The 13,598-nt window shown below is 46.2% G+C and overlaps 7 protein-coding genes across 7 annotated transcripts; 3 read left to right on the forward strand and 4 right to left on the reverse strand.

Moving 5' to 3' along the window:
• Positions 1 to 83: 83 nt before the first annotated feature.
• TrAFT101_009692 (uncharacterized protein) lies at positions 84 to 347 on the reverse strand (the record flags this gene model as incomplete). The annotated part of the gene is made up of 2 exons (XM_066128732.1): positions 84 to 215; positions 273 to 347. 2 exons carry the CDS (start codon positions 345 to 347, stop codon positions 84 to 86), a joined length of 207 nt encoding a protein of 68 aa, XP_065984852.1.
• Positions 348 to 2,920: 2,573 nt separating this feature from the next.
• Positions 2,921 to 5,198, forward strand: TrAFT101_009693 (uncharacterized protein; the record flags this gene model as incomplete). Its single annotated transcript, XM_066128733.1, has 6 exons — positions 2,921 to 4,255; positions 4,311 to 4,402; positions 4,455 to 4,648; positions 4,716 to 4,927; positions 4,980 to 5,032; positions 5,090 to 5,198. The coding sequence occupies 6 exons, from the start codon at positions 2,921 to 2,923 to the stop codon at positions 5,196 to 5,198; spliced, it is 1,995 nt and encodes a 664-aa protein (XP_065984853.1).
• A 104-nt stretch (positions 5,199 to 5,302) lies between these two features.
• TrAFT101_009694 (uncharacterized protein) lies at positions 5,303 to 5,878 on the forward strand (the record flags this gene model as incomplete). The annotated part of the gene is made up of 1 exon (XM_066128734.1): positions 5,303 to 5,878. One exon carries the CDS (start codon positions 5,303 to 5,305, stop codon positions 5,876 to 5,878), a length of 576 nt encoding a protein of 191 aa, XP_065984854.1.
• A 512-nt stretch (positions 5,879 to 6,390) lies between these two features.
• On the forward strand, positions 6,391 to 6,968 carry TrAFT101_009695 (uncharacterized protein; the record flags this gene model as incomplete). The annotated part of the gene is made up of 2 exons (XM_066128735.1): positions 6,391 to 6,513; positions 6,594 to 6,968. 2 exons carry the CDS (start codon positions 6,391 to 6,393, stop codon positions 6,966 to 6,968), a joined length of 498 nt encoding a protein of 165 aa, XP_065984855.1.
• Positions 6,969 to 7,103: 135 nt separating this feature from the next.
• Positions 7,104 to 8,711, reverse strand: LYS12 (homoisocitrate dehydrogenase). The gene is made up of 2 exons (XM_024910968.2): positions 8,615 to 8,711; positions 7,104 to 8,511 (listed from the first exon to the last, which is right to left on the reverse strand). Exons 1-2 carry the CDS (start codon positions 8,637 to 8,639, stop codon positions 7,469 to 7,471), a joined length of 1,068 nt encoding a protein of 355 aa, XP_024761374.2. The 5' UTR covers positions 8,640 to 8,711; the 3' UTR covers positions 7,104 to 7,468.
• A 401-nt stretch (positions 8,712 to 9,112) lies between these two features.
• On the reverse strand, positions 9,113 to 10,898 carry TrAFT101_009697 (uncharacterized protein; the record flags this gene model as incomplete). Its single annotated transcript, XM_024902503.2, has 3 exons — positions 9,113 to 9,876; positions 9,939 to 10,640; positions 10,712 to 10,898. The coding sequence occupies 3 exons, from the start codon at positions 10,896 to 10,898 to the stop codon at positions 9,317 to 9,319; spliced, it is 1,449 nt and encodes a 482-aa protein (XP_024761373.1). The 3' UTR covers positions 9,113 to 9,316.
• A 905-nt stretch (positions 10,899 to 11,803) lies between these two features.
• TrAFT101_009698 (uncharacterized protein) lies at positions 11,804 to 13,019 on the reverse strand (the record flags this gene model as incomplete). The annotated part of the gene is made up of 4 exons (XM_024903868.1): positions 11,804 to 11,843; positions 11,899 to 12,027; positions 12,099 to 12,509; positions 12,574 to 13,019. 4 exons carry the CDS (start codon positions 13,017 to 13,019, stop codon positions 11,804 to 11,806), a joined length of 1,026 nt encoding a protein of 341 aa, XP_024761372.1.
• Positions 13,020 to 13,598: the final 579 nt, after the last annotated feature.

A 13,598-nucleotide genomic window follows, 5' to 3' on the forward strand; every position in this document is an offset into this window, starting at 1 on the left:
GACAGGGCATGTCATGCTAATCTCTATTAATAACTATCACCATCATGAACAAATTCTTAGAGGAATAAATACGCACAATATTTTTAATGTAAGCTATGTTGGTAGCTCGCTCGATTGCCTTTCAGCCAGTGATCCTTGATCACAACTGAAGTCCATTTGGTGTACCAAGGCCCAGGGACTTTGGACAGTGGGTCTCGAAGGGCATAGAAGATCAGCTTGTACGAGTGTTAGCAAAGGTCAAACTGCTTGTGCACAAGACAATGGAAACTCACAAAAGCTAGTCCCGCCACTGTAATAACCCCAACGATATAAATGCGAGCCAGAACAACATTGAGTAGATCATTCATGTTGGTAAAATGCAAGTGGTTATTATTTCACAGACCGACACTTGGAAAAAGTAAGAGTGAGAGGTATCTTATATACTCAAGGCAGCTTGCCCTGAGGAGTCCATCAGCACTGCGTTTTAGCAATCATCTCCTAAATCCTAACGGCATCTATCATCTGAAAGATGGTGGCCTAGCCTCGGTGGCCCCCCCCCCCCCCCCAAAAAAAAAGGGGGGGGGGGGGGAGGGGCATCCTTGTAGGGTAGCATTCGCGACTTTCAGCTGGAGACTGGCGATGAAGAAGAGCGAGAGGTGTCGGCACTTGTGACTACGGAGAATTACTTCCCGTGACATATAAACAGCCCCTGTCTTGGCGAATATCGGTGCATATCGCCACTAATAGACTCGGAACTAACTAGAACCATATGCGAGATGTAGCTACGAGCCTAAAGCTGGGTACAATTGTTTGGTAGCTGATTGTGGCATTTAAGACCGTATGGAAAGATTGCATGGAAAGAGGCATATTGAGTTTATATCTGAACGAGCAACTAAAAATATCTATGCGACTACATACCTAGAAAGCACAAATTGCATCTATATAACTGCATCTAATTAATTTTTATTACCATCAAAGAATTATAAGATAGTCTTTTTGCATAGGTATAGTATCTCAAATGCAATTAACTTGGCGAGTATCTGCCAAGTCTGTCTATATCGGGTAGCAGCAGGTTTTGCGGGGTGGCTACTCTGATCACTCCACTTTGTTTCTCCTGCTAGAACTCCTGTGTCAATATCTTATTAGAGCTACAGATAGTTCTACGGATAGCCAAGTCCAAATGCCGTCTGCAATACTTAAAAGTCTGGGGAATGAGTGTTTGCGGCGCAAACACCGAGAAATCTACGAAGCCAAGTAGAGTGTTCGGTTGGAGAATCGGTGTAAACTCATGTGGCTGATTTGATGGTAGACCTGCTGACGATATTAACGAATTTAACGAGATTGGCGGTGCGAAAGCCCACAAATCCGCAGTTTTATTGTTTATATAACCGCGGAATTCTGCAAGAGAGGTATATTAAAACTCCCCGAGGGAATGAAGCTCAGAATTCCCGAGGTAGCAGTCTAAAGATGGGATAACGCGGTGGGCGTAAATCGAACAGCATGGCACTGAATGAAATTGATGAAACGCTGGCACGGTATTTGACCTGAGCCATGACGCCTGCAGCCGGAGTAGGCTGCATCATACGACTGCATATCATATGTACTTGCAGTTCATGTGCGAAAGATGTTGATGCTGTATGCGCCCATATAATGCTGAGCGACGTAGCGAGATAAGATGTCGAACAGGTTACTTTACAGGTATTTTTGTAGAAGCATGTTACTAAGCTGCTTCCATTCCTATTACAATTGTCAGAAGCAACATATGAAGAGGTATGAATAGCCATCTGAGAGGATTCGAACGTTGTACCAAGGCTCCAGACGCCCGCCGAAACAAGGTATTACTATAAATTGGCGATATATCACCGATTCAAGCTTCAAAGCAAGTGTACAGCATTGAATTGAATAGGGCCACTATTTGCTAGTGGCCGTTCATATTTCTTCTACAGCTAATTATCATCTTGCCATTTGTGTATCTCGCGATGGCAGTTTATCATGCGCTGTGGTATCGATATAGACTTAGGAAGGCAAGGAGGGGGGGTTAAAAGAATGGGGTCTGCAAAATGAAAGCATACAAAAAAAGAAATATGAACATAAAAATATAAAAGTTTTCCATTATTTGAAGCATTAGGAGCAGTAAAAGTTGTAGAAGTAGCAGTAGCGGCAGCAATCATGGATATATAACTAGGTAGTAAAATTGTAGTAGTAAAGCTGCATTTATCCATTGGAATAATTTACAGTATTATAACAGTGTGAGTAGCAACAAAGTTGTGTATCTGCACCATATTTTTCCAGATTTCTTTTCTTGCCGCCTGCTAGGTATAATGAGGTAGCAAAATAAACAGCAGAAATGACATACAACGTTGGGACTGGATCCAGATCATAGCTTCCAGCTGCTCCTATCGCATCGTATGTGCTTCTAAAATTACCCTTCTTATGGAGGTCTTTTATCGCTTTCGATAATTTTGTACGAGCCTCGCATTTTAAGCAAGTACCCTGAAAATTCTGAGCACTGCTGGTTCCGCTGGCTTAGACATTAACAGCTGAGAAAAGTATTTTGAAAGGTACATGCCATTCAGAGAACACCTGCTCGCCTCACTTTCAGGTGCACCTGCATTGGCAATAACTCACCGCCCTTCATTGAATGTGCCTATTTAAACATCTTTATCGAAACACTTGAACTTTTCTTCCTTCTTCCCCATCCAAATTTTTATCACCTTTCCATTAATTTCTATCTTACTTTTTTTCATCAGATTCAGAAACATCTGCAATTGAACATATGCAGCTTCACAACACTCCAACCACTTTCCTTTACCTCTAGCAGTGACTCAATTTCTCTCTTGAGCCGCAAACTCGACCTGATTTACTGTATCTTCTTCAGTATATTCACTCTCCACAGCTTGATAAAAGAGCTAGGCTAACCTTGACGTAGGTATCGCTTAAGATGGCTTCAAATATGGATTTGCCCCCAGCGCCTCCTCAGCCGCTACCTCAACAACTTCTCTCTCCTTGCCAATCGCCCAAGCCTACTAATAATGGCAGCTCAGAGAATTTTGATTCAAACGATAGCAACGCTGGCAGACCGGAACCGCGAAACGACCCCAATCCTATCAGTGAAGACCATGACGCTCCAACATCATTACTTCACATCCAGGAGGTGCTCAGAAAGGAGACATCTCTATTCGTGGAAGACAGTCAGAATGCCATGGAAGATGGCCAAGTCGCGGAAGATGATATAGACGAGGCGGGCAATCACAATATAGATGACAGCCATGCCATAAACGATAATCGCCCCGTGGAGAATAGCTATGCTATGGAAGGTGACCTCACCATCGAGGTGGGGAAGTGTAAAATGCTACATGCACTTGAACCTGAGACAAACATTGAAGAAGACACTCTCCCGTCAGTAGATAATATCGCTGACCAAGCATTGGCTAATCTTCAATCATTGCAACCCGAAGCGTTTGAAGGGTACGGTATAGATGTTGCCGAAGAAGATAAAGACTCTGATTACGAAGATGACGGGAGTGCCTCATCTGATAATGATTGCGAACACGAAGCTCCACAGCCAAACCACAACTCACCCGCAGAGAAAACAAACAAAAAGCCCCGACGAAAAATCGCATTAACAGCACGAGAATATGTTGCTCGCCTCCAAGAGAAAGAAGATGAAGAAATTGCCCGAAGAATGAAGCAAGAAGACGAAGGAAAAAAGTCAGGTGCGAAACGCTCACGCAAGCGCAAGCTCGTTGGAAGCGCTATGGGGCCTTCAAAAGCTCTGAAGACGGCAAATGGTAATAGCTTCCTCGTATCAAACGGCTGCTCTTCATCCTCCAAAGATGACTCGCTTCTTCCTGCAGAGTCTATCACGGCCAGGACTCATGCAGAGCAAATGGCTCAAATCATAGCCAGTATACCCCAAAACTGTGATACTAGACGCAAGACAACGCAAAAACAAGATCTCGTTGAGGCTAAAAGTATCTTTGGCTATAAAAAGGTTGAAGCTCAAGATGGCGGCTGGAAGTTGAAAGGTATGCAGACACCAATGCATAACCATCAAATCACTGCCGCGGCCTGGATGGTTAAGAGAGAGTTGGCTCGGGCGGAGCCGTTCGGCGGAATTTTAGCCGATGCCATGGGAATGGGGAAGACAATCATGAGCCTCGCTTGTATAATTGGGAACCAAGCAGATAATGAGCATATCGCCAAATTTTGCAAAGCAACTCTTGTAGTCGTACCGAACAAAGCCATCGCTCTACAATGGGAAGCGGAGGCACGTGTAAGTATATTGAAGCAAGCGCGCAGATGACAATTTAAACTGATTGAGTGTACAGAGACACTGCAGCGATCCATTCAACTATATGGTTTTCATCTACGACCGGCAACGAGAAGATTTGCAACAGCTGTGCACACGAAGTCTTATTGTGTGAGTGTCGTTTATATCAGATGTCATGGTCATAATGTCTAATGTTTAACAGGATTGCTACATATAAAGAGCTAATAATGCAGTATCCGGAAAACTTTGTTCTTCAAGAACTTGCCGCCAAGTATGGCAATGACAACATCTCTTTTCACCGTGAGCTAGACAAGATCATGGGCCCGCTATTTCGCATCAACTGGTACAGAATAATTCTAGATGAAGCTCATGCCATCAAAAACTATGAAAGTCGCAGTATGTTTCTATTCGTCGTGATTAGATTAGGGTTACTAATTCGGTTTTTCCTTCTTCTCACCATCAGCATCTAAAGCCTGTTGTGCACTTTTGGGGAAGTACCGATGGGCCTTAACTGGTACACCTCTATCCAACAGCTCTGAAGGTATGCGCAGCAATCCGAATCCCATTGAAGAGGCCCCGTTTCTAATAAATGCAGAAATGTATCCCTACATGAAGTTCACACAATGTGATTGGACAGCAACTCGCCGGGAGTTTCGCAAAACGTTCTTTCTTGGTGTAAGATGGAGAGCTACATGATAGTTAAAGAGAATAGAACTGACTGCCGCAGGGTGAACCAAACGCCGAATTTGAGGCATTGACCAGCCTCATCATGTATCGGCGGTGAGCCTTCTATTCTGTCAAGGCATCACTTATGCGCGATAGCTAATGACCGTATAGGATAATAGATGATTCTTTTTTAGGAAGGCAAATCATTAGCCTCCCAGAACGGAACGAAACTGACCTTTGGGTTCCCATCTCAGCAGAAGAAGGTTGTGTTGTCAAGTGAGTTGAAAATCTAGTCTTTTATCGCTCACCTTTCCTTTTTGGCTGTATAAACAATTTCGGGTGCTCATACTATTTTCTTAGAGCCGTGAGCGATCATTATAAAAAATGAAATTGCGCTGGGAAATGGGTACACTCGGACTGAGAGATTTAAAGGATATAGACGACGTGGAAGGTATCGATGACGCTGAAGAGCAACAGAGCAACAAAAACCACCGCAGCAAAGCTGCGACTAAAGTGCGCTCACGACGTCAGCAAGAGTACTTATTGGGGCGTGCTAGTCAAGTGAGACAGCGTCAATCAACGTCTCATGTGTTTTGCATTGAGCTACTTCTCCGCCAGAATTTCTCTGTAGAACAGTTGGCCGAATTACGACGCAGCTTGGTTGACATCGGCAACAAGGAGACCATTTTAGAGCAGATGCAGCTCGGCATGAAAGCAGATGATGAAATCTCAAAATATCAAAACGGACTAAAGACACTACAAGAGAGAGAAGAAACGTTCTTTGGTAAGTGTTTCGACATGGGACCGCTCTTGGATATCTTGGGAGAGGAGTGCAGTGTGAGGGATGTTACCTGCCTCCTCTGTAATACAGCGAAGCCGCCAGTAGAGCCGGTGTTCTCAGATATGGTAAGCTGGATCGAAAAGGCAAAGTACGCGGACTTCAAGCTAACAATAGAATGAGTGTGGCCATGTTTTCTGCTCAAGATGCATGCTAGCGGCCCTCAAGCATGAGGCCCGTGGAAACAAAGGAACAGTTGTGGGTGTTTTAATTTTTCTTGTCTTCATAATTAATGGTAACTAATGAGATATTTAGAATTGTCCTCACCAAAGCTGTACAGAGAAGCTCGCATTTGGACCAGATATAATGACTATACAAAAAATAATGGAACAGGCCGAAGATAAAAGTAGCGGCTATCGGGAGCCTGCAAAAGACAGCTGGAATGTGCCTGTACATTATGACGATAGTCGAAATGGCTTCTTCATAGCTAGTACATTCGGTGGCAGTATGCCGATACTTCCAAGCACAAAACTTACAGCAGCCATAGCAGTTGTTCTTACATGGATGGATGAAGCACCTAATGACAAAATTCTCAGTAAGTTTAGGTATTTCGAAGTTGTCGCCGCATTATGAGTACTGATTCGTCCTTCTCCCCCCCATCATAGTTTTCACCCAGTTTAGAGGTACAGCAAAGATGCTGGGGCTTATGCTTCAGACTCTGGATATCGGATTTGTGTACTATTACGGAGGTCTCACACCCCCGCAGAAGGCCAGAGCCTTGGATACAATTAAAACTCGAGACGATATAAAAGTGATGGTGAGCTTAGTTCAGTACTATCCAACGCATTCCGCTGCAATTTGGAGCAATATTTCTGACCAGAATTACTTTCTGTGTAGGTTTCTACGCTCAAGAGCGGAGGTCAATCGCTGAACCTCACCGTTGCTAACCGAGTGATAATCATCGATCCATGGTGGAACAAGACGGCCGAGCAGCAGGCTTTCGGACGAGTTGTCAGAATCGGCCAAGAGAAAGTAACTCATCTTGTCAACATCAAAACCAAGGAGCCCATCGATCGCCACATCTATACACTCCAAAAGATGAAGGCTAAAGATGTGGACCGTACTCTACAGGATGACGGCCATACGCCTCGCCCTGTGAGCGAGGTTGAGCTTCAAAGAGCTTTTTTGCGCAGAAAGGATGAAAAAGAGAAGAATATGGCTGCTAAGGCCCAGAAAGTCGCAGCGAAGAATGCGAAACAGAAGAATGTTTGAGACGTGCTTAACCATGAGAGGTATCGGTGCTTTTCGATTCATTTCACTTTTTTCTTCTTCTTCTGGGAATTGGGATAACTGCCGGCATAGTATTTACGATATGTCGGGATATGGGATCGATGAGGCGACATATTTGGCGTTATTTGGTGGTATTTATTTACCTCGCTATTTGGTACCCGGCCTGGATATAGGTATTTGGAGACTTGGGATAATATGGTAATTTTCTTTTCTACCGTCTCATTGGAAACTATTGGGGTGACTATTTACAGGCTGGATAGCCAAATTTGCTTGGTCGGCCACTAAGAGAATCTCTTCTATCAATATGGCTTTACTTTATTTCTTTTATTCAAGATTGCTTTATTTCTTCTCAGTCCAGGTATACACCCCGGTGATTTTACCATTAATGCTACTCAAAACTTTTAAGAGACGTAATAATAGCATTCTGCATTTGCACGCCAATTTTTACTTTATTGATTGTTGTTTCTAGTAAGCGACACCGTTTATAGGCGTCTCAGGATATCCTCAACAACCTCATCAGTGGTGGCCTTTCCACCCAAGTCAGGGCTCAGCAGCTTGCCCTCCTCCAAGTTGGCATCAACAGCAGCGTAAATCCTGGCAGCAGCCTCGGGCTCCTCAAGGAACTCAAGCATCAGGGCAGCGCTTCGCAGAGTGGCGATGGGGTTGGCAATGTTCTTGCCCTGGATGTCAGGAGCGCTGCCGTGGCAAGGCTCACCAATGGCAAAGCCCTCGCCGACGTTGGCGCTGGGAACGAGGCCGAGACTGCCAACAAGGGCGGCAGCGCCGTCGGAGAGGATATCGCCGTACAGGTTGGGGGCAACGATGACGTCGTAGTCTTCGGGTTGGCGGAACAGCTTGTAGACCATGGAGTCGACGATTTGCTCTTCAATGGCGACGGAGGCGTACTTGGGGTCGGACAGGGCCTGCTTGGAGGCGGTGCGGAACAGGCCGTCGGTCTGCGACAGGACGTTGGACTTGTGGGTGATTGTGACGAGGGGCTTGCTGTGGATGCTGGGGGTGGACTCGCGGATCTTCTGGCGGCGCAGCGCAATGTCGCCGGCCATGGCGGCAATGCGGAACGAGGCCTTCTCGGAGATGCGCTTGATGGCCTCGGCGACCTTGCCGTCGGGGGTGTCGCGCGTCGTCTCCTGCTTGACGTACAGGTCCTCGGTGTTCTCGCGCACAATGACCATGTCGATGGGCTTCTTGGCGGTCATGACGGTCTTGACGGGGCGCACGTTGGCGTAGAGGTCGAGGCGCTTGCGCAGGGCGACAATGGGCGACGAGTAGCCCTTGACGGCGTGGGTGGGCGAGCTGACGGCGCCGAAGAGGGCGCCCTGGCACTCGTTGCGCAGCACATCGACGGTGGCCTCGGGCAGCGCCGAGCCGGTCTGCTCAAAGGCCTCGAAGCCGGCCTTGAGGTCGACAAAGTCGAACTTGAGCTTGAGCGAGGCGGGGAGGGCCTCGAGGATGCGGCGGCCGGCGGGGATGACTTCCTTGCCGATGCCGTCACCGGGGATGAGGCCTGCGAATGAATGAGGTTAGTTGGATTGTGTGCTGCTAGGAGTGGAGGAGGAGGAGAGAAAATGATGGTGTTTCTGGATGAGGGGCAGCAAAGGAGCATGTACCGATTCTGAGAGTGCGAATTGACATGGCGGGCGCAGTCAATTGGGTGTTTCTCGTCTTTGTTTGGCTGGCTTCGAAGACGAGAAGAAGAAGACGAGACTTTTTTTTTTCTTGCGACTTTGACTATCGCGATCCGAAGATCGGCGGGTTTATCCGGCAGCTACGCAGCTCCATGGTGGGGCATGGAGGGGCAGGTTGGGTGATGCAATTGAGCTTGGAAGCTGCGCCAATCCGCCGTGAATAATGTGCAGCTCGATGGTAGAGTCAGAGTTGAATGCATTTAGCTGGATGAAAGACTCTCAGATATTCTCTGTGGTTGATATTCCTCCAGTATCCTCTCAGCATCGGTGCGTGATGCTCGTCTTGCTGGTTACGTGAATTAGACGGCGGCTGGTTATGACGTAGTGACTCGTAGAGAATATCCTCGGTCGATTCATACACAACTGGGCATTTCTATACCCACTTCTGGCCACATGGAAAAGCCATCTATTCTTTATACACTGCGCAAACATACAATAATCAATCGCTAGTAGTCCTCATAGCCATCTTCCAATGTGTAACTGAAGCTATGCTTGTCAATGGCACCGTATTATTGCCAACCAAGCTCTAGAAAGCCCCACTTCTCAACTCGGCAACAGTTGTGAACTCGTTCAACTCATATGAACGCGAGTATATTGGAGAATCCAAAAGCATGTATCAGTCCATCACCACACAGCTGGCATATCCTCGCCTCTCATCTCGCACCACCATCTTGCCTGCTGATACATCTCTCCATCAGCCCCTTCCGTCAGCATCCACCACTTTCTCAGAAACCATGGCCGTACTTCCCAGCTTCGAATGTCCCACGGAGCTCCCGAATGTCCAGTCCCGGCTCCAGCGCTGGATCCCCAACATATAACCCCATCACTCTGCAAATCGTGGCAGAGCTCTGGCATATCGATTATGGGGGGCTGAGCGTGAATCAGTGCTATTAAACGTTCGCGAAAAACTCGAAATGGGAGAGTGTCTATATACGGGTGGTGGCGATGTGTGAGTTGATTTTGAGTTGGTTTCAAATGTTCTTTAATGTTATCAAGCGCGGGCTGTTGGGCGACATGTTCTGCTGCATCTGAAGTGCTTCTGCCGGTATAAAAACAAGACTCAGTATCTTGCGAAAGTATCTCGGATGCCGTTATGCCAAGCATGGAAGCGTTGTGTAAAACAGCTGCCACAAACGACATTTGCGTGACGCGAATTGTATTACTGTGGAGGTCAGGGAGCTGTACTAGTTGTCCATTAGCTCGATAACATGGGATAGAGTATACAAACCAACAGCTATAGACTTACGATATGCACGCTGTTGTAATGAGTTTTCAGTCACTCTCATACCCCCTTGTGTGCCGCATGACTTGCCCTCCAGCGACCGAAGGCCCAGCCTTAGGACATCTCTCAAAGTTATCTTGTGTTTTCGAATATCTCTAAGCAGACCTCTACTTAAGGTAACATCATCTTGCAGGAGAAACTGCGCAAGTAAACTATCCGCGTCGCTTTCATTATGAGTTTCACCGTTTGGCGCGCTGTCACTGCGTGTTCGCACATGATTCTGCTGCAAATGGCATGAACCAAGGCTGTTCTCTGGAGCGATAACCTCCGGTCCCGGATGAGATGAGAGTCTATTTCTTGATTCTGAAAACAAGTCGTCTTGAAATGATTTGCTAGAGTTTAGAGCATTATCCACCTGCAAATTACTGCTCGGTACGTATTCGTCGTATATTGGGATAGATCCACTTGCTGGACCATTTGAAGGAGCTGCATTGAGGCTTGGGTCGCAGCTTACAAGATCATTTATGCCAATTTCAGGGGTTGGAAGGTTGTGGTGTTGTAATAAATCTGGTATCCCCATGATTGGCGAATCCATGCCAAGCATGCCAGCTACATCTTGGCCAAGAGTGGACGATGGAGTGGAGAAGGTTACTTCATCTTGAGAAGTAGCCGTTTGGGATTTAGCATACAGCTCTAGAGCCTGCAGTCTTCTTTTCTGTTTTTCTCCTGCAAGTTTCAACTTATTAGCGGCATTGTTTCTGTTTACATAACGCGACCAAAACAAGTCGTATACTAACGATAAGTCTTTTGTGCTGCACGATTCTGAATGCGCCTCTTTTCGGATGTCTTTAATTTTTGCGGTATCGTTCTTTGTGATTTTGATGCTTTGTGCTGTTCCAGACCCGGCTCGCTGTCATTCCGATCACGCTGCTGCTCTTCAGCTGGCCGCTCGGCATTTTTCGTTATGGCATCAACATCCTCCATGACCGAAGATATGCAGATGTCGTAATCAATGTATAACATGCCAAGAAGAAACCTGCGTGGAGATTTGATGATGGCAGCTATTTCTTTGTGCGAATCCAAGTGAACAGCAGATCAAACGGCGCTCTGTAGAAGTTGATGTGGTGAGCAGGCCGTTCTGAAAGAGTGATGAGGTGAGCATCCGGTCTATAGAGGATCCACTTTTCGATCAAATAAGCAAAGGGGAAAGAGCTGTTAATAGAAAGTTAATCCTATTCTAATTGAGATGGCGCCAGCTAGGCTAAAGACGAAAAGTCGGTGATGAATCAAAAGCACACACTGTCGAAGGAACACAGGCCAAAGGAAAGTGGTTTAAAAGAGATGATGAAATTAGACACTTTTGAGAATGTAAAACAAATAAGAATTAAAGCGATAAGAAATTTGAAACTCAATTCATAGGGGAGAGTTATAACCAGAAGATTGACAGACTAGTTACACCCGCCATGACTTTGTGTAAAACTCCGCATACATCTGTCAGCGGAGTTTGGGTCGTTCATCTATCTCCGTGAATGACCGTGATCCACTACCCAAATATGCCCATCTCTAGATTGGCAGGGCGCTGTGGGCCGCAAGGGCAGCAATGCAGAGAGACCAATGCCGGATTTTAATTTGTGGCATATTACTCTGAATGGAAATAAGATTCGGATCTATTTGATATCTGCCGAGAGCAACAGGGATCACAGCAATTCAATTCAAGTTGGTAATCGTCGTGTAATTGGCTGGGCCTCAATTCAGTAATTATTTCACGTATTTGAAGTAGCATCTGGGAGATATAGCCGAATTATATATTGGCTTCTCTGCATAGAGCAGACGAATAGTATAAACACTACGCTACAGCATCCTCTTTAGTTTCCATTTGCAGGCCATGCTCAAAGAGCAGGGGTGTCAGCAAATAAATGACCAGACATCCTATGAAAATCGTTAGCACAAGATGAACACAAAAAAGACGTAGTATAAGACTCACTCGTCCGAGTATCGACCTCCAATGACCTCTGTCTCATCGATTGCTTTGCGAATCTCTGCCTCTTCATCTTTGGTGAGCGTGACGTTGGCAGCTCCTAGGTTCTCGTCCAAGTATTTGATCTTCTTGGTACTGCCTATTGTTAGCCTATCTAGTCCATGCATAGAATTATTGATTGAAAAGGAGATGGAGAAACTGCTCACCCAGGGATAGGAAAGATGTCATCTCCTTGCGCGAGCAGCCACGCCAAAGTCAGCTGTCCCGATGTGATACCCTTGCTCGCGGCAATGATGCTAAGCTTTTCCACCAATGCCAGGTTCTTCGGGAAATTTTCCTTCGAGAAGCGCGGAAGATACTTTCGGAAATCGTCATCGGCAAAGTCGTCAGGCGATTTGATCTCCCCTGTGAGCATGCCTCGCCCCAGCGGGCTGTAGGCCACAACAGCAATGCCGAGCTCTCTTGCTGTGCGAAGAAGACCGACTTGAGGGCTTTCAATGTCTACCGAAAAGGGACTATATTCAACTTGAATGGCAGTGATTGGATGGACGGCATGGGCACGTCGAAGTGTTTCTGCGGATACTTCGCAGAGCCCGAGATGTCGGATTTTGCCTTCTCTGTGGTGCATTTCATCTGTCAGTCTAACGCACTGGTAAGCACTGTCCGCATATGTAGGCTTACTCTTTTAATTTTGCTAGTGCACCAATTGTCAACTCAACGGGAGTCTCTTTATCGAGGCGATGGAGATAGAACAGATCGATGTGGGATACTCCCAAGAGCTGGAGCGACTTGTCGCAAGCCTCTCGCACATACTCCGGATCTGAACGTATAGTGAAATTTCCAGAGGCATTGAATACACCGCCGCACTTGGTAGCGAGGAAGATGTCATCCCGTTTGCCCGTACGCTTGAACCATTTACCAATCAACTCCTCGTTGTCACCGTAGACATCTGCAGTATCCCAAAAGGTGCTTCCAAGCTCGTAGGCACGATCTAGAACTTTGAAACGATCTTCGTCAGAACCGCCAAATCCATAGGACGCACTTAGACCCATAGCTCCAAAGCCCAAGGTAGAGACAAGAGGGCCGTTACGGCCGAGAGCCTTAGTTGGGAGTTTTGATGCAGCCATCTTGAGTGATGTGAAGATTGGGATTTAAAAATGGACTATTTGGATAGAAATGATTCGAAGTTGGAGCAATGCCTTTAAATTTATTGTAATGGCTTTTTGCTTCGGAATTTGACTGGAGACGTAATTGAGAGGCGCTTCAAAGTGTGTACGCGCATGATTCCTCCTACACCAATATTGCTTAGTTGATCGTCTATGGATGCTCCTTTGCTTTGATGATAGTCTTTTATGCAATTAATTAACACTTCAAAGTGCTCTCTGAAGCGATATAACCGGATGACTAAAGTGAATCTTGAAAGCACGTTGGCGTTCTATGCGGAGAAGCGCCTCTTTCTGCTCACATCATCGACCCACATGCTTTCTATACCGAGATAATTCAAGCTTTCCCACTCGTATGATGAAGCGGTCAATTTTATTCTCTATCATCTCCTTCTCTTCTCTTCCATGAATGATTCGTGAAGGATTACAATTAAACGATACCAATTTTTGTCCAAGCCTCATCCTCGAAACTTGCTGGATCGACGCCGGCTTACGTTTTCGAAACAGGCACCATTTGGCCCTCGTCATTAATTAGTGTCTGGA

Source organism: Trichoderma asperellum, chromosome 6 (assembly GCF_020647865.1).
Source record: "Trichoderma asperellum chromosome 6, complete sequence".
NCBI lineage: Eukaryota > Fungi > Ascomycota > Sordariomycetes > Hypocreales > Hypocreaceae > Trichoderma > Trichoderma asperellum.